At 54.9% G+C, this 27,835-nt stretch overlaps 2 protein-coding genes across 12 annotated transcripts in view; one reads left to right on the top strand and one right to left on the bottom strand.

The window, feature by feature from the left end:
• The window catches only part of ARHGAP39 (Rho GTPase activating protein 39), a 90,188-nt gene that overhangs the window by 37,701 nt on the left and 24,652 nt on the right, over positions 1-27,835 (bottom strand). For all 4 annotated transcript variants that reach the window (XR_012007239.1, XR_012007240.1, XM_072775477.1 and 1 more), the window contains exon 2: positions 8,377-8,540. Coding sequence is in view for 2 of the 4 variants with exons in the window: in XM_072775477.1 (XP_072631578.1) it covers positions 8,377-8,456 (80 nt within the window). In the remaining 2 variants the exon portion in view is untranslated. The remainder of the gene's footprint in view (positions 1-8,376; positions 8,541-27,835) is intronic.
• LOC140604287 (uncharacterized) lies at positions 5,183-27,705 on the top strand. Of its 8 annotated transcripts, none has more exons than XM_072775645.1 (4): positions 5,183-5,847; positions 6,082-6,147; positions 17,200-17,321; positions 17,910-27,705. In XM_072775645.1, the coding sequence occupies exon 4, from the start codon at positions 20,040-20,042 to the stop codon at positions 21,057-21,059; it is 1,020 nt and encodes a 339-aa protein (XP_072631746.1). In that variant the 5' UTR covers positions 5,183-5,847; positions 6,082-6,147; positions 17,200-17,321; positions 17,910-20,039; the 3' UTR covers positions 21,060-27,705. The 8 variants fall into 8 exon arrangements, 7 of the variants coding, with proteins under 7 accessions (XP_072631746.1, XP_072631747.1, XP_072631745.1 ...); XM_072775646.1 differs by having other exon boundaries at positions 17,200-17,266; positions 17,361-27,705; XM_072775644.1 differs by having other exon boundaries at positions 17,200-27,705.

The raw sequence follows: 27,835 nt of genomic DNA on the forward strand, positions 1-27,835 counted from the left end.
AGGGCATGGGGGGCACGGGGCACGGGACTGGGGGGGCACGGCCCTAGCCAGGGGCCCTAGGACCCCTCCCCACCCCGCCCCCCCACGTGGCCCCCAGACCACGAACCCCTCTCGGAGCCAAGTGGCCTGCACTGGAGCTGGGCCGCCGGGGGCTGCTCGCCACCCCCTTTCCCTTCCACGTCTCCAACTCTTGGTTTGGAATCGCCCTGGGGCGGCGACACAGCCCGCGATCCCGAGAGCCCCTCCCCGCAGCCCACGCTCCTCGCCGGGGGGCACCGGGCACCGACTCCACGGGGGCCGCCTCCTCCCCAGGCCCCCGAAGGCCCCGCCACCACGTTCGCGCATCCCGGGGCACGGGCAGCCCACAGCCGACGACCCAAGTTCAGATTTAGGAAGAGCCGAGAACGGCCACAGGACCTCCGTGGGGGCCGGGCGGGGACCGGGGCGGGGCTTGGAGGGCGGGGCCGTGATGGGGCGGGGCTTAGAGGGCAGGTTGGAGGTGCTGGGGGCGGGGCCACGGCTGCACCCAGCGGCACCCTCTCTCCCCGGGAGGGGGAAGCGCCCCCGGGACATCCCTCGTGTCCATCCCGCGCGTCCGCGGACCCCGCTGGTCCGGGACGGACACCGCCGCTTCTGCGTCCCCCCGAGCCCTGCCCCTTGCCGGGTGCTGAGCAGCGGGCAGGGGGGCAGCGGGAGGCGCACCTCTCCTTCCCACTCACCCTCGTGGCCAAGGTCTCACCATGTGTCTCCACTCCACGGTGCCTTTTGGTTTTTTGCTGAAGTTTTGATTTTAACGTAGTTGAATTCCCACTTACTGTCCGGATTCCTTCCACCTCGTTTAAGGAATCTTCCCTCCTTCTAGGTCAAAACGATCTTCTTTGAAATCACCTTGTCAGTTTTACACTTGACGTCATGTTGAAGTTGCTTCTATCTGGGCTTCTGTTTACTGTGTAAAATTTCATTTCCCCACACGGGTAACTGGGTGTCTCAAGACACTGCCCTCCGCCACGGACCCATGTCCAAGCATCCGTTCTGGGGGCGTGTTGGGGGGCCTTGTCCGAGCATCCATGTCCCGAGGCCCCTTTCCCAGCGCCGGGGTCTGAGGGCCCATGTCTGAGCTCGTGTCTGAGCTCTGGTGTCCAGGGGACGGTGTCTGAGTGCCAGTGTCCAAGAAGCTGTGTCCAGGGGGCCTGTGTCCCAGGGGCCGTGTCCGGGCTCCCATGTCCGAGGGCCTGTATCCAAGGGCTCGAGTCCAGGGGCCCATGTCCAAGCTCCCGTGTCCAAGCTCCCATGTCCAGGGCCCATATCCAAGGGGCCGTGTCTGAAGACCCATGTCTGGGGGCCTGTGTCCGAGGGCTCAAGTCCAGGGCCCGCGTCCAAGGGCTCAAGTCCGGGGCCCGCGGGCTCAAGTCTGGGGCCCGCATCCAAGGGGCAGTGTCTGAGCTCCCGTGTCCAGAGGCCAAGGTCCAAGGGGCCATGTCCAGGGGGCCCGTGTCCGAGGGCGCCGTGGGCTCTGTGGCCCAGCTGAGGTGGTCCAGCACCCTGTTGTCCTCACGACAGCGGTGTATGATCCGATTTCCGAAGCCCCTGCTCCGCGTCCTCCTCAGGCGTGTCCTGGCTATTCCTGGCCCTCCTCCCCGCTACAAACTTCAGAATCGGCCATCCACATGCCCACGCGGTCTACCCCGGGAGGATCAGACACGCATCCACCCGCACCATGGGGCACGCACTCATCCAGGGGTCCTTCAAAGGGCGTGGACATCTTGTCAGATTTATTCTGAGGCTTCATACACACTATCGTAAATGGTATATTTATTCTTTTAAAAAATAAATCATGACCTATCACGTACACAGAAGCATAGCACATAGAAATACCGTCATGAGCAATTATGACTTACCAAGGGCACAGCCATCGCTCCCCAAGAAAGAAAACTAGGCAGCATCCAACACCCACACCTCTGTTCACCATGAAGACACCACTGTCCCGAGTTTTAGGACCACTGCCTCCTTGCCTCTATAGTTTCTCTGCCTTTGAAGATAACTCTAAACAAAGTAATTTAAGTGTATTTCTTAATCATATTCACCCGATAACACTATTTTTTTGGTGTGTTTTGTTCCTTCACTTGCAACTGACACTGACGCTCTCACCTGCCACCTGCTTAAGCTCTCGTCCTTCACTGGGCAAACCTGTTACTTGGTGTTTTGTTTTTTAATATTTTATTTATTTATCTAACAGAACGAGAGCAAGTGAGCCAGAGCGCACCAGCAGGGGAGGGCAGAGGCAGAGGGAGAAGCAGCCCCCCCCATCCCCCACAGGGAGCCCAACGTGGGACTCGATCCCAGGGCCCCAGGATCAGGACCTGAGCTGAAGGCAAATGCTTTACCACCTGGGCCACCAGGTGCTCCTGTTACACAGTGTTGTTGTTTTGTTTTGTTTTGAGTTTATTTAAGCAATTTCTACACCCAACATGGGGCCCAAAGACCCCGAGATCGAGAGTTTCATGTTCCACCGAGAAGCCCGCCAGATGCCTCTGTCACACATTTTTGATCAGTTCTACTGCTGACAGACACTTGAGTTGTTCGCTCTCTGGAACTCTTTCTCACAGCCCTGCTGTGCAGGAGCCCCGGCAGGGGGTACAGAACCCTGCAGAGGCCAGAGGTGGGTCCCAGGGGTACAGGCCAACTGCCAGAGGGCCCCGACCTGCTCTCCCCGGAGCTGTGCACAGCAACACTGCTTACTCCTCATCCTGGCCTGCCTGCTAGTGTTCAGTTTTTGCACTGAGAGACCATGGACTCTCTCTGCCCCAGGCAGAGAGGGAGACCCCAAGAAGATGCCTGGAGGCAGAGGCCTAGGGGCAGGGGCCTGGGGGCCAGGGCAGGAACTGCGGTCTTGCTCAAGTGAAGAGAGAAGTCACAAGAGCAGCTCTGGGCAGGGCTGACATGATCTCACTCAAGCTGATCTACAGAGAACAAGGATGGAGACTTCTGGAAAGCCAGGCAGGAACCCGCCCCAAGGTCAGGCTGGGCGCTCCCCAGGGGCTGAGACACAGCAAGATGACAGGCAAGGGGACCTGAGAAGCTGGGAGAGGGACAGGCCCACAGGGGACAGGGCACAGACCCCCAGGCCAGTGAGACGCCGCTGGAGGTGGGAATGGAAGCTTGGCCGTGTGCTCAGCCCTGGCGCTCCCCGCACGGACAGGCAGCTGCCCCCCCGGTGGGGCACCCACAAGGCACAGTGAGGTACCTGCATCCCACCTCCTCACATAGCTGTGTTGTTTTTCTATCCTGGATCACAGAGCTGGATTTGACCAGAACAAAGTCCAGATGCTCCCAACGGAAGGACTGTTCTGGCGCAGAAGCTGAGAAAGCACTGAACTGAACATTCTAAGCCCTAAAGAAGCATTTTCAAGCAAATTTAATAGCTATAATTCTTTCTAAACAAAGAATAGCATCTGTTCCTTTTTTGGCGCACTCCTGTGTGTGCGTGGGTAGAAACCCCGCTTTTTTGGAAGAATGTTCTGGTCACCCCTGGGGTACAGCATTGAACCCAGACAGACTGTTGGGGAGCCAGTGGGTAGAGAATGCACACAGGAGGTGGACCCCTGCCCAGAGCAAGGAGGTGGACCCCTGTGCAGAGGGAACAAGCCCTCCCTCCCCTGTGAGGGAGACACAGCAGAGCCGAGGCTGGCCCAGTGGTCGGCTCCTCCATCCAGGCCTCCGCCAGGCAGGCTGGGGACAGGGGACACACCTCACCCCTGGGCTGGGGCTGTCTGTGCACATGGACAGAGAGTCTGCACGGTGCAAGGACGCTCAGTCTCCAGGCACCTGACAAGAAACTGCTCAAACTGTCTCTGTGGGCTGTGCTGCCAGGAGGGCTTGGGACACTGCAGGTGACAGACTGGCAGCAGCATCAAGGTGGGCTAGTGAGAAGGAGCTGCGTGATGGCAGAGGCAGAGGGACACGTGAGGGGGACTAAGACACGGTGCAGATGCCAGGCTGGCCCGCAGCCCTCTCAGTGCGCTGTGCTGTGCACCAGAGTCAACATGTAGGGCCCTTGCAGCCTTCACCAGTTCTTGGAGATGTACGCTTGCAGACGGTGATGTGTTCAAATAAATATTTCCTGAAACAAAATGAGTGTCAAATACATGCCAGGCAATTTACCAGGTGAAAGGGACACAAGAGTGACCAGCACATTCTCTGCCCTCCAGATCCTTACAACAGGGGCACCAGACCCGTTCACTGGGGAAAGACAGTCTTCCCAGCAAACGGGGCCAGGACAGCTGCACATACACAAAAGAAGGAAGCTGGACCCCTGCCTCACACCACACACACAAGTTAACTCAGTATGTTTCAAAGTCCTAAACATAAGAGCTAAAGCTGTAAAACTTAGAAGAAAACATAGGGTATAGTTTCATGACCCTGAATCTGGCCATGGATTCCTAGACCCGACACTAGAAACATGAGCAACGGAAGAAAAACAGATGAACTGGACTTGATCCAAATTAAACACTTTTGGAGCACCTGGTGGTTAGTGATCCCGGGGTCCTGGGATCGAGTCCTGCATTGGGCTCCCTGCTCCGTGGGGAGTCTGCTGCTCCCTCTGTGCGCTCTCTCCCGCTGTCAGATAAACAAACAAAATCTTTTAAAAATTTAAAGACTTTTGTGCTACAAATGATACCATCAAGAAAGTGAAAAGACAATCACAGAATGAGAGAATAGGTTTGCAAATCATGGATCGATTAAGGACTTGTTGGCTCTCTATCTTCTTTGGAGAAATGCTAATTCAGATTTCTACCCATTTTTTTTTTTTTTTTAATGCCCATTGAGAGTTCTTTACATATTCTGGATACAACAAACACACAGGGATGCCTGGGCGGCTCAGTGGTTGACCCCGGAGTCCCAGGATTGAGTCCCACATTGAGCTCCCTGCAGGGGGCCTACTTCTCCCTCTGCCTGTGCCTCTGCCTCTCTCTGTGTGTCTCTCATGAATAAAATCTTAAAAAAAAAAAAAAAAAAACAAGCACATAAAAGGGTACTCAACATCATTAGTCATCAGGGAAATGCAAATCAAACCGTGATGAGTCTCCACGTCACACCAACTAGGATGGTTATGATAATTTTTTTTAAATATTTTATTTATTTATTCATGAGAGACAGACAGAGAGAGAGAGAGAGAGAGGCAGAGACCCAGGCAGAGGGAGAAGCAGGCTCCATGCAGGGAGCCCGATGTGGGACTTGATCCCGGGACTTCAGGATCTCGCCCTGGGCCAAAGGCAGGCGCCAAACTGCTGAGCCACCCAGGAATCCCCAGTTACGATAATTTTTAAAAAACATGAGGGGCACCTGGAGGGCTCAGTCGGTTAACATCTCCCTTGGGCTCAGGTCGTGACCCTGGGGTCCTGGGATCGAGCCCTGTCTCAGGCTCCCTGCCCAGGGGGGAGTCTGATTCTCCATCTCCCCGTGTGCGTGTTTGCCTTCTCTCTTGAAAGAATAAACAGAATCCTTAAAACAAACAAGAAGACACCCTAACAACCAGTACTGGAGAGAATGTGGAGACACTGCAGCCTCCACGCCCACTGCTGGTGGGAAGGGCCTGGCAGCGCTCCAAACACTCAGGCACGGAGTTAGCACATGATCCAGCATTTCTCTGACCCGAGAGAAGTAGAAACATGTCCACACAGAAACCTGTGCGCAAACGTTCACAGCAGCACGAGCCACTACAGACAAAACGTGGAGAGCCCAAGCGCCCATCACCCAAAGAACAGATAACAGCATGTGGTACCGTCTACACAGGGTTAGCCCTGAAACGTCCTACAACGTGGGTGAGCCTGGAAACAGGATGTGGAGGTAAGAAAGCCAATCATAGAAGGCTGCCTGTTGCGTGATTCCATTAACTTAACAGAAAAGTCCACAGAATGATGGTGGATTAGTGGCTGCCAGGGCTGGGGCGGGGCGGGGGGGCGGCTGCTAATGCAAAGGGGTTTCTTTACGGGGTGGTGAAAGGCTGCAGATGCAGAGACGGTGGTGACGGCTGCATGACCTCAGGAGTGTGTAGAAACACCAACCATACTCTCTTTACAGGTACATTCTACAGGAATTTTATCCCATCGAAGAAAAAGCATGGCCACTTCAGGGAAGCCTGAGCAGGTCGGTGTAGGGGATGCGGGGGGCGGGGTGCTGCCCACGGAAAGCCGAGGGGAGAGGGGCTGGGGTGCAGGGGCACGGGGACTCCCTGCAGGGTGGCTGGTGTCGGGGACAGAGCGCGCCCTCCATCGCCGGGGGCACGTGGACAAGCACGGAGGCAGGAATGATGTTAGGGCCCCACGGAGCTGGGCCACGGCCAGCGGCGCTCAGCCCCTGGGTGCTCCCGCCGAGTGCTCCCCTGGTGCCTGGGTCCCGCAGCATTGCCTGGCCTGCTCCAGGCTGCCTCCCTGCCTCCCGCGGAGGCCTCGCCCGTCCTGTGGCGCCCTGCCCCATCCGACCGGCGGTGGCGTCCCCCGCACAGCATCCGTTAGTCAGCGCAGTCCCAGCGTGCTGCTGCCTTCCCACAGGCGGTGTGGAAGCAGCCACGGGATGGGCCGGAGGGCCCGCAAACCCCCGCACAGAGGCTGGCCACTCCCTCGCCGCCGGGAGGTCCTGCCTGGAGGGCACCCCCCCCCTCCGGGGCTCTGCCCTCGGTCCCCAGATAGCCACGGGCACCTCGGCCTGCCGCACGCTGGGCCGCTCGGCGCACAGTAAGCACTTCCCGGCCTCCGGGGACATGAAGCTCACACCTACTAGCCAGGAAGCACCACCCTCGGCCCCCAGGCACCGGCCGCTGCGCCCAACCTCCCAGGCCTGCGTCCCGGCTCCGGCCACCAGAGGGGCACCCACCACCACGGGGACACCACAGCATGAGCCCGGGGTGCTTGATGCGACCACAGCGCCCGCAGTCCTCCCGAGAGCGACAGCTCCCTGGTGTCCCGGGCACCCTACTCCCTGGTGCACGATCTCACCCTCAGGGAACAGGGAAGCAACGGACGAGAATCAACCACGAGCGTCACCTCCCGCACTGGCAGGACCAGCGCCCTCGGTGCCACGACACTGGGAGCATGAGGACGTAGGGAAGGAAGGAGGAAACCAGGAAGAGACACGGAAGCAAGAACAGCCCTGGGCACAGGTGTAGCCTAGCACTCGGCCCCCCACCGGCAAGCGATGGGCCTCGGCCAGGAGCTGCACACGCCACAGCCGGGTCTCCCCACAGATCACACCGCCAGCCAGAGTCCCAGCAGGGCGTCTTTCCTGGGTGGGGGGCAGACTGACTGCCATCGCCCCACACGGAAGGGACCAATGGCCAAGCAGAGCCCAGGCGTCCTGAGAAGGCAGGAGGGCCGTGTGAAGGCTGCCGGGAAGCCTGGCAGGCAGCCTGCACCGGTGCACAGATGCGTGGACACCAAAGCAAGCCCCTCACAGATCCGCCCCCTGGGGGACAGGCAGCATCAAAACCCAGCTCAATCTTCAAACATCTAGCAGAGCTTCAGGGCCTCAATCGGGAAAGGATTTATCAAATCAGACAGAAATGGTATGAAAACACAGAAAAGCCAGTGGGACAGACTATGTTAGGGTTTAACCTGTTTGTTCATCAAAAACCAGCCAAATAATATGAAAAAATGTGAACACGAACTAAGACACAATCTTCCATGTGTGTAGCCCAAACATGACGTCTACACAGAATACAAAGAAGCAAAGTCTACAAATCAGGAAGGTCAAGGCAAATGATCCAGGGGCGCCTGGGGAGGCTCAGTCAGCCGAGTGTCTGCCTTCAGCTCAGGGAAGGACCCCAGGGTCCTGGGACCGAGCCCCGCGTTGGGCTCCATGCTCAGCGGGGAGCCTGCTTCTCCCTCCGTTCTCCACCTGCTCGTGCTCTCTCTTCACCCCAAATAAATAAAATCTTAAAAAAAAAAAAAGACAAATGATTCACAGAAAAAGAAAGGAATAGAGATTATTCCCAGAGGAAGAAAAGTGAGGAGACAAGAACACACAGACCCCCCAGTCTCCTGATGCTGGGCCAGCCACCAGCCAAGAGGAAACCATGGGAGCAGAAGACCTGGCATCAACTCTGCCAGAGGGCAGCCCTGCGGCGCCGTGGGCCTTCACGTAAGAGCACAGCCTGGGACGTGGTGCCACAGGCACTGCAGGAGGAGCAGTGTGTCCTGTGCCACTGGGCCTAGGAGGTGCATGAGCCATAGGACGTCAGCGAGAGGACGGCAGGCCAGGAAGCCTCAGTGAAGTCAGACCGTGGCCTCGTCGGGACATGCAGGTTCACCCCCGATTGCGAAGCAGGGCCTCCTGCCGGTGCAGGTGCACGGCCACCCGCCCACCGCGGTGCCTCCTCACCTGGTGCTCGATCCCGAGAGGCGGGGCTCCTGCGCAGCAGCATCGTGGCTCTCACAGTCATAATCCCTGGCCTGGGACATCGCAGGCTCTCCCCGAGGACCCGGGTGCGCGGAGTCAGCGGATCATCGGGACTCCCGTCCGGCGTCAATCAGGAAAGCAGCGGCCTGGGGGAGAGCAGACGTGTCTGAGCAGTGGGTTCCCAAGAGGTCGCTGCCCACCCTGGTGTTTGCAGAACCTGTGCAGCCCCTGTGCCCCCCCGGGCCTGGCCCCCCAGAGGCTGCCCGCCACCACTGCCTGGCGCCGCTGCGGTGATGAGCATGAGGCGCCTGGCAGGACCCGGACGGGGGAACGTTCACAGGAAACGCGCGGAGGCCCCCTGGTTCACGGCCGGGAGGTGACCTCCCGGGAATGGTGCTGTGCTCACGGGACGCACACGCAAACAGCCCGAGCCATGGCCCTGGCCGCCCCACGGAGTGCTGTTCCGGACGAACACCTAGACCAACGTCGGAGTATCAGAGCCATCAGGCAGGTTCAGGATCTCAACCAGGCAGAAGCAACCACTGGCCACGAAGAAAACTTAAGGAGTGGGCCGGGGTAAGAGTCAGAGCCCGTTCATCAACACACACGGGGAGGCAAGGAAGCCCAGGGCGGCGACGCCGGCGTGGAGGGCCACGCCCCGGGCACGCAGAGCTCCTTGAACAGGGCAGATGATCCACTAGAAAAACAGACGAAGCCAGAAGTGTGAACACACACTTGACAAAGTAACGGCATCGCTGCGGCTGATGATCACCGGGAGCGGATGCCGCCGGGGGAAGGGGGAAGTGCGCGCGGGTCACCCTGGAGGGGGCCGAACACCTCGGTGGACCGTGCGACGCTCCCCACCACAGAGGGCTCCCCACGTCCCCGCGGCGAGGCACTGAAGCCAAACTCGACCCGACACACACCGCGCGACGCCCTCCCACGAAGTTCAGCCTCATGCCTGGCAGTGGGGACCCAACGGGCAGTGCCGCCTGGGGTCCCCCCTGGTGCCATCAGTGCGAGCTCAGGAGCTTCACGCCCACGCGCTTACGTCTTCTGCACCCAGGCCTCACCTCAGGAGAAAGGCTGCAAAAATGAGGAGCAAGAGTGTCACGGGGGACACTGCCCCCATCCCAGCTGGACCGGGACAGACCCACCCACCCTGCACAGGGGACTCACAGATCCCAGGATGCTATCCAAGGGGAAATAGAACAGATTCAAAGCCCCGGGTGGGACACAGCTGGCCAAAGGCCCACGGAAGGAGACCGTAGGCCCAGAAAGAGGGTGACACCACAGGTCAACCTGACCGTGCCGGGCTCGTGGCTGCTGAGATGCTCCCAGCCTCCTCCTCGCTGACACTCCAACATCCATACAACTTTTATGTAAATACTTAAAACTATTAGGAATGCCACTTAAAAAAAATGAGGGGCACCTGGGTGGCTCAGTGGGTGAAGCATCTGCCTTCAGCTCAGGTCGTGATCTCAGGGCCCTGGATGGAGCCCCGGGTCGGGCTCCCCGCCCAGCGGAGTCTTGCGTCTCCCTCTCCCTTTGCCCCTCTCCTGAGCTTGTGATCTTTCTTTCAAATAATACAATCTTTTTTAAAAAAAATTTTTAAAGATTTTATTTATTTATTGAGACACACACAGAGAGAGAGAGAGAGAGAGAGGCAGAGAGAGAAACAGGCTCCATGCAGAGAGCCCAACATGGGACCCGATCCAGGGTCTCCAGGATCACGCCCTGGGCTGCAGGCGGCGCCAACTGCTGCACCACCGGGGCTGCCCTCAAATAATAAAATATTTTTAAAAAAACCTCAAGTACTTCTAAGTCCTTGTCTGAGTGAAAACAGGTGACCTTGTGTGGCTTCCACATCATCACAAAAAAAAAATACCGAGCAGTAAAAATTCTGAAAAACTACAAAGTATCAACCATAACCTGAAACTCACATCAGCGGCCCCCCCCCCAGTCTGTGTCCCCCCTTTCAGGCCTTGTCTCATCCTTCAAGGCCGCAGCGGTTGGCAAGGATGACCCGGGAGGCATGTGACTGGCCCTCCTTGCTCCAGAGTCGGCCCCCTGGCCCCCAGAAAGCCTCCTCCAGCCCCGAGCAGAGGCCTTGGTGACCCCAGGGCCCTGGGTCTGAAATTACACACCGCCAGCCCTCCCAGCTGTGCTCTTCACTTCTGAAACTGCTGTCATTATTCTAGGTCGTCTGTGTTTCCCTGCGAGCTCCTCCTGGTACCGTCTTTGTCTGGTTTCGGTATCAGGAGAAGAGCAGCACAACCAACAAAACCAATCTTCTCAGTATTCTGGGCCAGTCTGTGTGGACCACCATCCAGTCCTCAAGTGTGTGCAGGATCCACCTGTGGGGCCGTCTGGACGCGGAGTCTTCTTTGTGCAAGGCTCGTGACTACAGGTTCAACTTTAGCAGATACGAAGCTCACCAGGTCTTAAACTTGAGTCTCCTTTAGTGGTTTTGCTTTTCAAGGGGTCTGTGCACTTCGTGCAAGCTGTTCCATCTACAGCACAAGGCTCACGGGCCATTCTCCTGTGATCTCTTTAAGATCAATATAACATGTAGTGATGCCGTCTCTTTTGCTCCTGACATTAAGTTCTCTTCACTCTCTCATGTCATCTGGCTGGCCGGAAGTTTCTCAATTTCATTGATTTTTACATTAAAAAAAAAAAAAAGCGTTTGGCTTCATTAGTTTCCTGTCTTGTGTTTCTGCTTTAATTTCCACTGTCATCTTAAGTATTTCCTTTTCTTTGCAATCCTTTGGATTTAGTTTGCTCTGCTTCTTTTAGTTTAAGGTAGAAATTGAGTGCTTTGCAATGTTTTCAAATTCCAATCTGGGGGCAACCCCGGTGGCTCAGGGGTTTAGTGCTGCCTTCGGCCCAGGGTGTGACCCCGGGTCCCGGGATCGAGTCCCACGTCGGGCTCCCCGCAGGGACCCTGCTTCTCCCTCTGCCTGTGTCTCTGCCTCTCTCTCTGTGTCTCTCATAAATAAATAAAATCTTTTTAAAAAGTAAATAAAATAAAATTCCAATCTGAGACAGGCATTTGGTGTTGTAAAGCCCCCAACAAAGCACAGCTTCTCTGGCATCCTGCAAATTCTGACTGTTTACAATTTCATCCAATGCTTCTCAATTTCCCTTTTGGTTTCTCCTTTGAGTCATGGATTACACAGAAGTATGTGATTTTCTTTGCTGACAGTTGGTGATTTTCTGACATTTTTATGGGTTTCTAACTTAATTCCATTTTTGTCCAAAAAACTTATGATGCAAAAAAAAATAATAAAAAATAAATTAAAAAAATAATAAAAAAAAAACTTATGATGCAGACTAATGACTTATCTTGGTCAACATTTTGAACACACTGGAACAGCATGCTGCTGGTCCAACCAGGTCAAGTGGGCTGATAGCGCCAGTACCAATCCTCTGTTTACTTAGTTTTCCAATGACTAAGAAAACGGCACGGAGAGTAGCAACTATAATCGCAGATCTGTCTACTTCTCCTTGCAGTTCTATCGGTTTGTGTTCCCTGTTTTGTAGCTCTGCCATTAGGAGCAGGAAACTTACATTGTCTTCTTGGTGAATTCAACTCTTTATCATTATTAAATATCTTTATCTGGTAGTTTCCTCAACTCTGAAATCAGTGTATTTGCTATTATTACAGCAGCTTCCGCTTTCTATTAGTGTTAGAATTGTACATCTCTTGCCTTCCTTCTACTTTTAACCTATTTGTGTCTTTGTATTTAAAGTGGGTTTACTGCAGCCAGCATATATTTGGGTACTGTTTTTTCATGCTGACAATTTCTGCCTTTTACAAAGACGTTTTTATTTGAGAAAAACAGCAAGCGCGTGCACATGCACACATACTGGGAGAAGAGCAGGAGAGAACCCTCGAGCCGACCCTGAGATCATGACCTGAACTGAAATCAAGTCTTGGATGCTCAACCGGTGCCACCCAGGTGCCCCAATGTCTGCCTTTCAAGTGGGTGTTTAATCATCTAGATTTGTGATTGTTGCCATGGTTAGGTTGAAATCTACAATCTTGCTACTTTTTAAAGTTTGTCCCATCTGTTATTTCCCCTTTCTTCTTTTTTTTTGCCTACTCTAGGGTTAAGTATCTTACGAAATTCAATTCTATGTCTACTGTTAACCTATCAGCTGTAATTTATTGTTTTGCTATTTTAGTAGATGTTTTGGGGCTAGTGTCCATATTTATCATAATCTGCCTTCAAGGAAAATCACACTTCTAAGGGGGATCCCTGGGTGGCTCAGCGGTTTAATGCCTGCCTTCAGCCCAGCATGATCCTGGGAACCCAGGATCGAGTTCCACGTTGGGCTCCCTGAACAGAGCCTGCTTTTCCCTCTGCCTGTGTCTCTGCTTCTCTCTCTCTCTGTCTCTCATGAAGAAATAAATAAAATCTTTAAAAAAAGAAAATCACACTCTTTCAAGTATACAAGTTTGCCATTTCTTCTGTGCCATTCTCGTCATACGTTTTATTCTATATACATTATAACCACCCCCACCCTTGTCATTTTTTCCTTGTCACTTTTATTTAAATTATCATCTTTTTTAAGGATTTTACTTATATGAGAAAGAAAGAGAACATGAGCAAGGAGGGAGAGTGAGGAGAGGCCGACTCCTCAACCGAGCAGGGAGCCTGACGTGGGACTTGACCCCAGGACCCCAGGATTATTATGACACCCAAGCCAAAGGCAGATGTTCAACCCCCTGAGCCATATCTTAAATAATATCTCTTTTTTTTAATATTTATTTATTTATTTATCATAGACAGAGAGAGAGAGAGAGAGAGAGAGAGAGAGGCAGAGACACAGGAGGAAGGAGAAGCAGGCTCCATGCCCGGAGCCTGACGTGGGACTCGATCCCAGGACTCCAGGATCGTGCCCTGGGCCAAAGGCAGGTGCTAAACCGCTGAGCCACCCAGGGATCCCTTAAATAATATCTCTTAAAGAGATTTAAGTAATAAGACAGCATCTATGTATCATTTTATCTCTATTTTAGCCATGTGGCTACCATATCCAGGGGTCTTCAGTCTTTTGGGTAGATCCAGATTTCCACAAGGTCTCATCCCTCTGCCGTCTGAAGCTTTTAGAACAGTTCCTGTAGCACTACTTGCGGGGAAGGTCCGCTGGTGACGAATTCTTCCAGCTTTTGTACATCTGAAGTATCTTCACGTCACCTTCGTCTAACGATGGATGTACCTGGCACAGAGTTCCAGGCCGGCTGCTCCTGGGCTCCTCACCTCCTCACCCACACTCTCCACACAGCAATCCGCTATTGTCCGTGACGTTGCTCCTCTGGCTGTATTAGGTCTTGTTTTCTGGCTGCTTTTAAGGTTTTTCTCTTCATCACTGTTTTTGAGCAATTTGATTATGATGAACCTTATGTGACTGTACTTGGTTTGTTAAGATTGTTCAGGACTAGAGTTTTCATCAAATTGGGAGGCATTTCAGCCATTATTTATTTAGACGGTTTTTCCGCATCCTTCCCTTACCACTGGGAGCGGCAATCACACAAGTACGAGTCTCTCCCAGGTGTCCCGCAGCTCAGTCCGCTCTTGTTTATTCAGGGGTACTCCCCTCTTCTTGTTTTAGTCTGGATCGTTCTTACTGCTCTGTCCTCCAGTTCACTGTCCTTCTCTTCTGCAGTGTCCAATTTGCTGCCAGTTCCACGCAGGATGTTTTACGTTCCTTTTAGTCTCAGCTCTGTAAGCTGAATTTGGATCTTTCTGCATTTCACCGTCTTTACTTCACTGTGTCTCTACTTCACTGTGTCTCTACTCAATGCGTCCCGCGTCTCCTTTAGCTTTCTGAGCACATGGAATACAGTTATAATAACTTTTCAATTCCTATAAATATTCTTGGGCTCTGTTTTGGGATCCAGTTACTTGGAAACCATGTGAAACCTTTGGCTCTTGTTCCTAACTTGGGTCAGGGGCACCAAAGCAGTATTTATTCTATGGCTGGTTACTCTCCCCTGAGTAGACTGGGGGTTCAGCCAGCCTCGAGACACAGCACCCTCTGCGCTATTCTGAGGGCTCTTGGCACCCTCTACCCCTTCTGCGGGATCCTCCGTCTCTCAGCTTCCTCAGGTCCACGTGCTGACCAGCACGCTGTAGGAAGCAACAGTTCTGTCCCACGACCTCGGAGTGCCCTCTGCTTGCAGCAGTCCATTCTGCTGCCCCCCCACCCCCACAAATTCCATCGCCACGGCCACCAGACTCTAACTCCATCTCCTGAACTCAGGGCCTCTGCCAGACCCTGCATCCCTGCAACACGACCTGGAAACTCCCCTCATGCAGCAAACCAGGAAATCATTGGACTTACCCTGTTTGACTCTCGTCTAACAGTAATCACTGTACTTTATCCTCTCACACCCAAAATTTAGAAAACTAGGGTTTCTTTCTTTCTTTTTTTTTTTTTTTAAAGATTTTATTTGATAGAGAGAGAGCGCACACAAGCAGGGGGAGCAGCAGAGGGAGAGGGAGAAGCAGTCTCCCCACTGAGCAGGGAGCCCGACATGGGCCTCCATCCCAGGACCTGGGATCATGACTTGAGCCGAAGGCAGACACTTAACCAGCTGAGCCACCAAGTGCCCCAGAAAACTAGGGTTTCATAAATATTATCCAGCTTTTTATTAGTTCCTTGTGAGAGGGTATGATTCCTGTTATTCCACCTTGTGAACATGAGGAAGTCCAGGTACTTTTGCTTAGTGATCCCTAATTACACAAATAAAGCATTACAGCTTTGATATTTAATTTCCCTCCCTCACCAGAGGGTAAGCAGCATGGGGGCAGAGATGGTATTTGTTTTGTTGACCACTGCATCCTTGACACAGAGTAATCAAACATTTACTGAATAAACACACTCCTTAATCACTTGGAATGTATCTTGACACACTGTATAACTAAGGACTTACAACGTTTGTTCTAGGCTACACTGATGTAGGATCCTAAATATACGATAGTCTGTAAAACACAAAACTGTATTAGTGGCACAAAGATTATAGCAACTACTAATGACTCGGGAGGGAGGAAGGTTGAATGGGTGACCACAGTGGATGTCTTGGGTGGGGGGTGAAACTACTCAGAATGACAATGCCATTATGAATAACTGATACTACGCGTTTGTCAAAACCATGGAAATTTATAGCAAAAAGAGTAAACTTTAACAAGTTTATAAGAAAATAATTTAGGAGGTCAAGGGTTCTCAAGACACAATGCAGTATAGGACAGAACAATCTGTCCTGCAATTGCAATCCCGTATTGCAAACAATGGAGTGGAGGGAAAAATGCTGACCTGAGTAACTTTTATTTTTGACCTGAGTAGCTTTATTTATTTTAAGATTTACTTATTTGAGAGAGAGAGAGCGTGCACGTGGACACTCACGTGCACAAGTGGAGGGGGGGAGGGACAGAGGGAGAGAATCTTTAAGCAGACTCCCTGCTGAGTGCAGGGCCTGTGGTGGGGCTCGATCCCACGACCCTACTGAGCCACCCAGGCGCCCCTGACCTGAGTAACTTTAGAAATGAGCAAGGATGTAAGGAAGAACGGTAATTTGACACGGTCTCATTGATAAAGTCACTTCCCAGGAGTATGGGTCTCCAACTCTGATACAACTACGTGTGTACATGGGAAACAATTCAGCAAAAGGATGGCAGGTGACAGGTAGGCATGGGGAGGAGGCTGGGATAACCCACGTGGTGAGGAACAAGGGCAGACGAGAGTCAGAACTCCCATTCAATGTAAAACACATACGGATAACTACACCAGGAGAGATCTGTGTGCGCTCGCGCTCACACGTACACAGGTCAGTGTGCACAGACAGCTGTGCGGAGAGGTATGTGTGCGCACCCCGTACACAGGTCAGAGGAGGGGTGTGCGCGCACACACAGGTCGGAGTGCATACACAGACTTCCTGGATCTGCCAGCTGAGGACCTACGCAGCAAGGATCACACCCAGGGCCCAGTTCTTGCTCCAATAAGAGGTCCCAGGGATCCTTGGAGGAACGGCTGAAATCCCGGGGGCAGGAAAAAGGCACGAGTGTGTGGGGTCCTAGGGAGGCAGGAAGGAAGAGCTAAACCAGAAACACCGCCGCACAGGGATGGGGTCTGTCACCGGGGCTCTCGAGGACCAAAGCTGGAGCCATGGGGACGAGTCTTATTAGGTGATAACCCAAAGTATAAAGGAAACATGCCCAAGTGCGCACCGATACCGACGACTGGCTCAATAGAAGAGTGGGGGAGCGGGCAAGAGTCCCTGCCGCCGACGGCCTGGGCCACGCTCTGCCTCCCTGCACGCGAGTGCCCACTGCGCCTGTCCATCGGGGGCGCAGCGGGGAGCACCTGCACTGCCCCTCCGCCGGGCGGGGCGCCCGTCCTGGAGCTGAGCTGGCCCAGAACAAAGTCCTGGAGAGCACCGGTCCTTGCCGCCCCCGGAGCAGGGACGAGGCGGGCAGCACAGCGGCCTCAGCCCCCGACGGTCCCCTCCGGGTGCGGGGCACGCTCCACTTGCTCTGTGCAGGCCCGTGTCCAGAGCCCGCACCCTGCGGGACGTGCTCCTCAGCAGCCACGGCGGCGGGTCTTCACCTTCCTTCCTCGGCTCCACGGCCGCGTCCCCTCCTGCTACCTCGTCTTTTCTTTGAGCTCTTTTCTCTTTAGCATCGTGAAGTCTCCTTTTCCCAGTAAACAGAACATGCTCTGTCCGCCCTCTGCTGGTTCTCCTGTTTTCCTCCCTCCCTAACTGGGCTCCTTCCCTTTCTTTCCTTCCCGACCCTCTAGGTAAAGGTGCACGTCGGCTCCTGATTCCTGCTCATCTCTGAACAAGTGAAGGACAGCCGCAAGTGGGGTGCGTCATTCCAGAACACTCTGCTGCCACAGTTTTGCACAGGCTCTGCCTTGAAGTGAGTTTCTGGTATTAAAACTTTTTTTTTCTTTGCAAGTGACAGAAATCCAGCTCAAATGGAGAGCAGAGAGGCCCGCCCGTCACCTAGCAGGCGGCCTAAGGTGGGACCGGCCGCTGAGGGTCCCCGAGGAGCCAGGCCGCGTCCCCAGCCTGCTGCTCAGCCGGCGCGCAGCAGCCACGGCCGCAGAGGCGTCTCCCGAAAGGGCCGTGGAGCCGGGGCTGTGCATGGGCCCCGTCAGGGCCGGACAGTGGCCACACGCGCCCGCGGGGCCCCTCGGCCGGGAGCCCAGGCCTCTCCTCCGCCCCCAGCCCCGGGAGCGACCCCGGGGGGCCGGGGTCTCATGGAAGGTGCCAGCGGGGCCCGTGCCCGCTGCAGCTCACCTCCCGCCGCCCGGCAAAGCATCACGTCACACCGCGGGTGGCGTCCCTGGAACCCGCCGGGAAGGACGAGCTGCAGGCTCATCAGAGCTTCGGCTCCTGCCCCCCTTCCCCACTGGGCAGCATCCTCCACTGGCTGCCGCTGTTCCTTGGATTCACTGGGGATTCAATCTCATTCTCTATTTTTCATCCGTTTTGTCCATTTCAGAGAGTTTCAGGGAGGGAAGTAGAATAAACAAGCCTTGAGTCAGCCACCATGTCCAGAAGGCCCAAGTGCCACTCTCAATGCTGTTTTTAATAAGTTTTCCAAGTTCTGAACAATGCGGGCATCTCAGTTTCATGTTCTGAAAGCCTGGCTCTGAGCTGGAGGCACAATGGCCCATTCTCCGCACTCAGTGACCAGGACAGGCTGGCATTTCTCGCTCGCGCCTCCCGCACGGCTCTTCTCATCGACCCCCGCCAAAGAAGGGGCCACACTGTCACAGTTAAAAAACCGTGACCCGACCTGCCAGTCATGGCATCGACTTGTGGGTCAGGACCAGCTCTTCAAACTTTTCTGGGAAAGGATGTCAGGCCGCGCCCCACACAGAAAGAACACTTGTTTGGAGCCACTTGGTTGCAACACAGAAGGAGTCTCTGAGGGGGGTGCTGTTGGCCCAGTACTTGGACGGCGGCCCTGGGGACACGCCTGACCCCCACCTGCCATGGGAGGAGCCGGCCGCACAGCCCCCCTCAATCCCTGCGGCCCTCGCCGGGTCCCCCTCATCCAGGGCTGGTCTCACCAGCAAGACTGCATCGCAGCCCCTGGGACCATTTACAGAGAACAAAGTACGCATCACACATTCACGAGCCAGTGGTCAGAACAGAGAAGTGGCCCTGCGACCAGAACTGCCTGGGTCACACTCGTTCCCCAAACCCTCCATGAGCACGGGTGACCCCACTGGGTCTGAGAGGGCGAGGACAGCTGGGGGAGGGCTTTGTGACCAATGGGCGCAGCTCAGGGCCTGCGGTCACCCTCCCAGTGTCCCCAGGCTGGGAGGCTCCACCCGGGGCTCGCCCCGGCAGCATCAGTGAGTCTGGGACGGCAGCCCGGTAGGGGATGGACATGTTTTTATTACTTAAATCTCAGCTGTTTAAAAATACACTAAACTAGGGGGCCCCTAAGTGGCTCAGGGGGTGCACTCCTGACCTCAGCTCGGGTGTCGACCTCAGGGCCCCGCGTTCAGGCCCCGTGCTGGGCTCTGCTGGGCGTGGCGCCCACTTAAAAAAAATACGCCAGAGCTAGCACGAGGCCCTCAGCTCACTACTGGTCCCCAGCGCCTACAGTGCCACTTAGTGAGTCAACAAACAAGAAATGAACGGACTCACTTCGTAGCAGAAGTCTACTTTTGAGTGAAAATACGGCTTCAGAGTGTGAAAGTCAGAGGAGCATGGGAAGCGCCCTGGCCGAAGCCTCTCGCAGGTGCCTCCCCTCCCTCCTCTGGGGCGTCAGTGAGGTCGGTGAGGTCGGTGAGGTGGCACCCAGGACACACGCTGCCCACCAGCAGGTTGACCTCAGGAGGCTGGGCTCACCTCGGGCCACAGACCCGAGCAACAGAGCAGATGTGGGGAAAATAACCCACAAATGCTGCAGATGCCTGGAAATACGTCTGCGTGGCATGGGCTCCGTGGCGCCCGGTCTCAGCCTGGAGAGGCCTCGGCCCTGCACCAGGCGGTTTCCAAACGCCTTCGCACGCGGGTTGTCTCTCCACCTGCTTTCGTTCATTTCTCTACTTTTACGCCCTGCTTTTGTCATCTGCACAGATTTTTAAAATAGTACCTTCTGCAGAACGGAATGTTTTTGTTTCTATTCGTGGTTCTGGCAACATTCCTCAGAAAGTCCTGACACCTGTACCTCTGCAGACCCTGCTGCTTCCTGGGGCGCCTCCCCCTATCTGCGAGGTGCAGGCCACCCGGTGCACCTGGGGGAGCAGCCAAGCCCAGCCCCTCCGGGCCTGCTCCTCCCTTCCGGGCTGGCTGGGCAGGGCGCCTCACCAGAGACGTGCACCCTGGGACTGTTCTCAGGAGCACGTAAGGGGAGGCCGCAGGTCGGGGCACTGTCCTAAGCCGGCATGTGAGCGCCCTGCACCTGACCCGAGACGCCCCCAGCCCTGCAGGTCCCTTACCTCGGCAAGGCCCCCGTGCCTCCCGCACGCAGCACCCAGGGCCGTGCGAACGGACGGCTGCTCTCCTCCCCTTGGCAGACGGCGGCCCCAGGCTCCACAGGTCCAGGAGCCCGCCGGGCCAGGTCGCAGCCAGGGTGACACGCTCCCTAGGGCGAGGTGCACCCGTGGGGAGAATGGTGCCCAGCGCTCAGGGAGGGTGCCAGCAAGGCCTGTGTGGCCTGGACTGCCGGGTCCTGCTCCCACTCAGAGCCTCGCAGCCTCGCCTCCAGGAGAGCACAGCACAGCGCGGACGGGGAGCGTGTGGCGACCCCAGGAGTCCTTGGCTAAGATCTGGCAGCTGCACGCACGTCCACCCCCATGGACCCTCACCCCGTGCGGCGTGGCTGTCCTGCCCGCCCCTTCAGGAGCCGACCTGCAGCCTGGTGGGGCAGCCAGCGGCCTTGGGCCTCCAGCTGCACCCCCACCCCGGGGCAGCTGCTCGCTCCTTTCCACCCCACGCTGCAGGAAGTTCCGGGCACGAGTGGGCGACGAGGCTCTTGATTCCAACTTCCTACACCAGCCCCGGAACAGAAGACACTCTGTGCCGGCTCCTGACGGGGGCTGTTGGGAGAACGAGCCCCAGGAAGCTGCAATCTGCTCCTGGTGCCCAGCAACATGCGTCACTCTGCGCCCGGCGCCCCCGCCCAGCGTCCACGGCGTCCACAGCCACCACGGCGTCCACAGGCCAGCAGCCGCACCCGCATGCTTCTCCCCCCTCACCAGGCACAAGCTCCAAGCCCCCTGCCCCCTCCAAGCCCGCCCGGAATGACGTCCACGCCCGTGTCCCGGCGGGGGCGGTGACTGCAGGCAGCCACACAGCCACAGCCTCTGGGCGCCCTCGGCCCGGGGACACGGAGCCCATCTGCATTCCCGGTTCTCGGTTCTCGCTGCGTCCAGACAGAAAACCTCCCAGGAGGCGGGCCTGCCGGTCCCGGCCTGCGCCACGGGCACGGGCACCAGCCACTCTCGGAGGCAAGCAGGCACCGTCCCCCCGCGCGGGGCCCGGGCCAGCTGCTACCCCCACTCGCGCTCCAAGAGCCTGTGTTCTAGGACATCAGCTGCCGCCTCTCCCCACGGGGGAAAGGCCAGCAGACATTCCCACCACCGCCGCCAAGTCTGCCGATTGCCGTGAACAGATAAACCCACGCAGCTGAACGGAGCCCAGCAAAGAGGCGATTCACTGGGGAAATGGGGTGTCCTGCGGCGGCTGCCGCGGGCCCGCGTCTGTGCGGCGGGCAGGCTCCCCACGGGCCCGAGGGGATCACGAGCAGCGTGAAGTTCCAGGCCAGCGAAGTCACACCTCAGAAATGGGAGTAAAATCAAGTCCTTTGCGGACACAGAATCCAGAGCCAGCCTCCCGCCCACAGAGCTGCGAGCCTTAGCTGCGGGGACCGTCCCCGGGGGAAGCACGGCGTGGGGGGGGGAGCACCTGCAGACACGGGACCGGCTGAGGCGTCTCCAAAGTGACGAGGGACACTGTCAACACCATGACAGCTGACGTGCAGAGGAGTCCTCGGGCCCCAGAGGTGCTGAGCCGCCTCCGACCCCTCTTTAGGAGGATTCACAGTTGAGGGCACGACACAACGTTAGTCAAACACCAGACAAAAATAAAATGGCAACTTTTAATCTCAACAGAACGCAGAATAGAAAAACACTGGGAAAAGGCCGTAACCAGGAAACGGGACTTGAGCCGCACACGCCTGCCCACGGCCTGCACGGCCACGCGCCCAGGGTGCCCCTGAGGGACGGTGCAGCGGGCCGGGCCGAGAGGCAGGGCTGCCTGGCTGGGAACCCCTTGCAGGAGACCACAGCCAAGCCCGAGAAGCGCCTCCCCAGCGGTGCCCCGCAGGGGCTCCTCTCCATCCAGTCCCGGCAACAGCGGGGACGGCCGCCACGGGGACTGCGCTGGGACACCGGCCTACAGCACCTGCCGGGGACGCGTCCGCACTGACGACCGCGCCTCCGTCTGCACGGGGGGCCACGCAGCTCCTCCACGCTGATGGAGGCTGGACCCCGTCCTGAGGGTTTCCAGTGAGGGGAGTCACGCGTGCCCGGCATTCAGAGGCCGGTCCCCTCCACCAACAAGGACGAGCTCGCGGCCCCGAGATCACGCCCTGAGCCAAAGCCGGGAGAGGGATGCTCGACCAACTCTGCATGCTGGGCGCCAGAGCCCAGGCCGCAGGTGGAGGCGCGCAGGAGCTGCTCCATCTAGGCAGCCGTGACCGATGGACTCAGGGACACAGACGGCAAGACTCAGAACTTCCCCAAAGAAATGGAATCGAAGGAAGGGGTCAAGGGCAGGTTGGAGGACCGGAAAATAGAAAAACTCCCCGCAGCCAGTTTGATGGGGGGACGTGGCAGAGAGAGCCTGGGCCCAGGAGGAAGGGCTGCACGGAAGCCCAGCCGGGGCCCGGGCAGCTCGGGGACAGCCGCGCGGGAGGGACACCACAGCCCCGCCGGGGCTGCGCAAGGGGCGGAAGCATGACAGCCGAGAACCCCCCCGGAACCGACAGGACCCCCGGGAGTTGCCGGGAGCACGTGGCGCACATGCGGGGCCGGGGCGTGGGCGCGACACCGCTGAGGGGCAGGTGCCGAGAGCCCCACGGCCACTCGCAGCCTCTCCAGGAATGGCAAGGATAGGCCCACCGGCCACTGTCACTGTCCCACCTGCTGGAATGTGCTGGGCTAAGTTTTCCAACCTGTTAGGCGGCCTGTGCCTCTAGGGAGATCCGAGTACCCCAGCCCCTCCAGAAAGCCTCTCACCCCCATGCCCACCTCCCCCCACCCTGTCCCGTCTCACTCTGCACCCACAGCACCACCCCAGATTCCTCTCTCCCATCTCTCCTGGCATCCGGTTGCTTATCAGAAATCTTCAGTTCCTCCGGCTCCCCACCCCTGCTGTGCCAGCCCCAAACTGCTAAACACCCAACGATTATAGTGGAGAATTAGCAACAGCACGTGAAAGGGCTCGGGAACGCGAAGGAAACAGGGAGAACCCGCAGCCAGATTCCCGGGCCGGTGTGAGTCGTTCTCACTGTGTGAGTCGTTCTCACTGCAGCGGTGGGGGCAGGGGCACGAGAGGCAGATAATGGAGAGTGAAGGAGGAGGGGGCTGCAGCCCGGGCCGGCTCCCACCAGCTGGCTCCTCGTGTCCCTACACAACGCAGATGATCCGGAGGCTCCCGGATGGCAGGGAGGCAACTACATCAGAGACTGCAGGAGGCTGCAAGGGCAGCGTCGGGGCCCCCGGTCTCAGCCGTACTGCTCTGCGCGACGCAGGTGCGTGTCCCCTGCCCGCCCTCTGCACCGCCCTCTTTCACCCAACCACCATGCACACGGTTTGGAGGACAAGCTGTCACACATCACATCGCTACTCCACACCCCACAAACTAGCTCTCCCACTTACTCCCTTGTTTTGGTAAAGAAGGTCTCAGTCATTGCCAGAAAAGGAAGGATGGGGCAAATTCTAAGGCTTTTGACAGTTTCAATGGGTAAAAAACAGTACACTGGAAATTGCCTTCCATCACAATTTTTGGCAGTGCCTCATGCACCTCTGAGTTGCAGAAATGCTACTAAGAAGTCCAAAGTCGGGTGCCTGGTGGCTCAGTCGGTGGAGCGTCTGCCTTCGGCTCAGGTCATGATCTCAGGGTCCTGGGATCGAATGCTGGTGGGGCTCCCTGTTCAGCGGGGCGTCTGCTTCTCCCTCTCCCTCTGTCCCTCCCCTGGCTCATGCTCTCGCTTGCTCTCTCTCTCAAATAAATGAAATCTTAAAAAAAAAAAAAAAGTCCAAAGTCCTCCTGATTCTTGATTCATGAACTGACCTATTTCTCTCTGAGAGCCCAGAGTCTTCTGTTTGTCCTCCGTGTTCTAGGATTTCAAGGTGATGGGTCTGATTTCACGCCTGTGCAGTTTTCTTCTATGACCTTGATAACTGTCATCGGTGCTTCCTCTCTCCCATCTCTGGAACTTCTATTACCCACCTGCTGGACTTCCCAGGCTGGCCCTTCAAATATTCGTCTCTCCTCTTTTCCAGCTCTTTGTTCTCCTTTCTGAGAGTTTTCCAACTTCATCTTGCAACCTATGCTGTGGCTCGGTCTCCGCTTCTGAACCCTACAAAGGGCCGTTATTTCATTCAATGTTTAGATTTAGGGACAAGGTCATCGCTTGTTAAGGGAGACCTTTCCACATCTCATTCTTTTCTTTTAAAATCATTTTTCTGGGGCGTCCAGGGGGTGCAGTCAGGTGAGTGTGGGCCTCTTGATTTTGGCTCAGGTCATGATCTCAGGGTAGTAAGACGCAGCCCAGGGTCGGGCTCTGCACTGGGCACAGAATCTGCTGGAGGAGTCTCTCCATCCACTTCTGACACTCCATCTGCTTATATGCGCTCTCTCAAATAAATAATATCTTAAAAAATAATAAAATCATTTTCTTCCTTCTTTTTTTTTTTTTTTAATGATAGTCACAGAGAGAGAGAGAGAGGCAGAGACACAGGCAGAGGAAGAAGCAGGCTCCATGCACCAGAAGCCCGATGTGGGATTCGATCCCGGGTCTCCAGGATCACGCCCTGGGCCAAAGGCAGGTGCCAAACCGCTGCGCCACCCAGGGATCCCCATTTTCTTCCTTCTTACAGTAGATCTTTTAGGAGTATCTTTAATGAAGTTCTGTGGATAATAAACGCGCTATTTTGGTTTATCTGAAAAAGTCCTCATTTCACCTTTGTTTTTAAAAGACAATCGGGCAGCCCAGGTGGCTCAGTGGTTCAGCGCCACCTTCAGCCCAGGGCGTGACCCCGGGGTCCCAGGATCGAGTCCCGCATTGGGCTCCCTGCAAGACTGCTTCTCCCTCTGCCTGTGTCTCTGTCTCTCTCTAAGTGTCTGTCTCTCATGAATAAATAAAATCTTAAAAAAAAAAAAAAAGATAATCTTGCTGGACTCCAGGTCTAGGCTGCCGGTTGCTTCTCTCAGCATCTCAGACCTCCTCCACTGCCTCTGCCGTCCCTCCTTCCTGCAGAGACGGCAGCCACGACTTTTGTTGCCATTACTCTGGGTGGCATTTCTCTTATTGCTTGCTTTTTAAGAAATATTTTAAGACTTATTAGAGAGAGATAAACAGCGAGAGCGCACCCAGGTGCTTTATTTTTTAAAAGATTTTATTTTTAAACAAACTCACAAGCCCAAGATCAAGAGTCACGAGCTCCCCTGATTGAGCCCACCAGGCACCCTACTTCTGGTTGCTATTAAAATCTTCTCTTGGGGCAGCCCCCGTGGCGCAGTGGTTTGGCGCCGCCTGCAGCCCAGGGCGTGATCCTGGAGACCTGGGATCAAGTCCCATGTCAGGCTCCCTGCATGGAGCCTGTTTCTCCCTCTGCCTGTGTCTCTGCTTCTCTTGCTCTAGCTGTGTCTATGAATAAATAAAATCTTAAAAAATAAAATAAAATAAAATCTTCTCTTAGGGGCCCCTGGGGGGGCTCAGGCCAGGATCTCAGGGTCCTGGGATCAAGCCCCACTTTGGGCTCTGCACTCAGCGCAGAGTCTGCTTGAGGATTTCTCCCCCTCTCCCTCTGTCCCTCCCTTCCCTGAAACATAAAATAAACTCCTCTCTGGATCTTCAGTGTTTTGGAGCATCACTATGATGTGTCTCAATATGGACACTATTCTGTTTGAAATAAACTACATTTCCATCATCTTATCTTTTATCAATTCCAGAATATTTCCTAGCCAACAGCTCTTCACATATTGCCTCTCCTCCCTTCTATTTTCCCTTCTGGACTGAAAGTAAATGCACCTTAAACTTCTGCCTTCTGTCCTCGACCACTTCTCCATCACCTTCTCCATCCTATTTTCCATCTGATCAACCCTTTGCTGAGTTCTTAACTCCTTTCAGTTTTTCCACAAAGTCTCTTTGTGCATAATCTAATAGCCTGTTTTTTGTTTGTTTGTTTTTTAATTTCAAACGTTTATTTAGAAACTCTATTTGGTCCCTCTCATACCCTCCTGATCTTTCAGGTTAGCCTCTTGCTTTCTCTTTATGATTCTCTCTTCCTTAAAGCCCCCTGGAGCCTCTGAATTTTGAGCTTTCTGAGGATTCTGTAGTGCCAATGCGATTAGTTCTCAGCTTTCTTCACTGCCAACACAGTCTGGCTTTCCCATATCTGCCAAGTGAATTAGGACTGATCCATCTGCTCCCCAGATTCCAAAACTTCACCGCTATTGTATCCTCTCTCACTTTACCCATCCTTCAAAGTCTGACATTTTAAAACATCACTTTACTGTTCAGTCAGCAGGTGTCTGGGAGAGAGTGAAACTGTACCTTTGTGTCCAATCTGCCATCATTACCAGAAAGCCACCATGCTTCGGGGTACCAGGGGGGCTCAGTCGGTTGAGAGTCCAACGCCTGGTTTTGGGTCAGGTCATGATCTCAGGCTTGAGAGACTGAGCCCCGCCTCGGGCTCTGCACCGACTGGGGAGCCGGGATCCCCCACTCCCTGCCCTCCCTCCGCCTGTTCCTGTCCACTCTCATTCTCTCTCCCTCAGAAACAAACAAAAAACAGCAAAACTACCTTCAGCATAAAACACTGGAATTGGACTCTAGAAATATTTTTTAATTAATTTAAAATTTTATTTCCGCCATATGTATTATTTCAAATACAAAGGAAATAACTTCTTAACCTCACTGTCTATTAACATTAATCATGTCACAAACACAGGCGTACCCCATGGACATCTTCCTGCTTAACGTTTCTTGGTAGCATGTCCTTTTGTTTTTGATAGTTTATATTTTTTTAAAGATCCTATTTATTTGAGAGAGCGAGCATGGGCGAGAGAGCACAGAGGGAGAGGGAGAAACAGACTCCCCATGGAGCAGAGAGCCTGAGGTGGAACTCGATCTCAGGACCCCAGGATCATGACCTGAGCCAAAGGCAGATACTTAACCAACTGAGCCACCCAGGCACCCCAGGTTTTGGATAGTTTAAAAGTTCACAAATCACATTATTCCTTCAATATGTATTCCAGTTAATGGTTATAGGTGTAAACTTGTATTTATATCAGAAAACCAAATCAACCTTTTCCTCAAAACAGCTTGCAGGAAAACACTTTAAGCTGCATTTCAAATCCAACTGGAAGGCCTAATTGCACATACACACTGAAAGTATGCCAAGTGTCAAGTGGGAGTGCACTGTGTAGCCTCTGGGTGCCTCCGCAAGGAGAGGCAGCAGCAACACCGTCCACCAGTCGTATGGAGGTCAGGGAACCACGTCTGACAGCCTAACGCAACAAACTACTTCTTGTAGAAGGGTCTTTTGCCAGCGTCTTAATTATGTTTTAGGAAACTGGTTGGCTGACATAATGAATTGCTTTTTCCCATTAAATATGATGAAGAAAAAAATCAGTGTTTTCATGCGGAACGTCTGATTTTCAAGACAGGTTACCAGTGTTACTTGAAAAATACCTGACTACTTGCTCTGTGTAGAATATATTATAAGTGTTATGTGAAAATACTGAGAACCATCTTTGCTAAAAGAAGATTCAAGAAATCAGGGATCCCTGGGTGGCTCAGCGGTTTGGTGCCTGCCTTTGGCCCAGGGCACGATTCTGGGGTCCCAGGATCGAGTCCCACGTCGGGCTCCTGGCATGGGGCCTGCTTCTGCCTCTGCCTGTGTCTCTGCCTCTCTCTCTCTATATATATATCTATTGTGAATAAATAAATAAAATCTTTAAAGAAAAAAAAAAAGAAGAAAAGGAAGAAGATTCAAGAAATCCATGCCCTGGGGATTCCCGGGTGGCTCAGTGGTTTGGCGCCTGCCTTCGGCCTGGGGCACGATCCTGGGGTCCCGGGATCGAGTCCCACGTCGGGCTCCCTACATGGAGCCTGCTTCTCCCTCTGCCTGTGTCTCTGCCTCTCTCTCCCTCTCTCTGTGTATCTCATGAATA

This window comes from Canis lupus, chromosome 14, assembly GCF_048164855.1.
Source record: "Canis lupus baileyi chromosome 14, mCanLup2.hap1, whole genome shotgun sequence".
In the NCBI taxonomy this organism is placed as follows: Eukaryota; Metazoa; Chordata; class Mammalia; order Carnivora; family Canidae; genus Canis; species Canis lupus.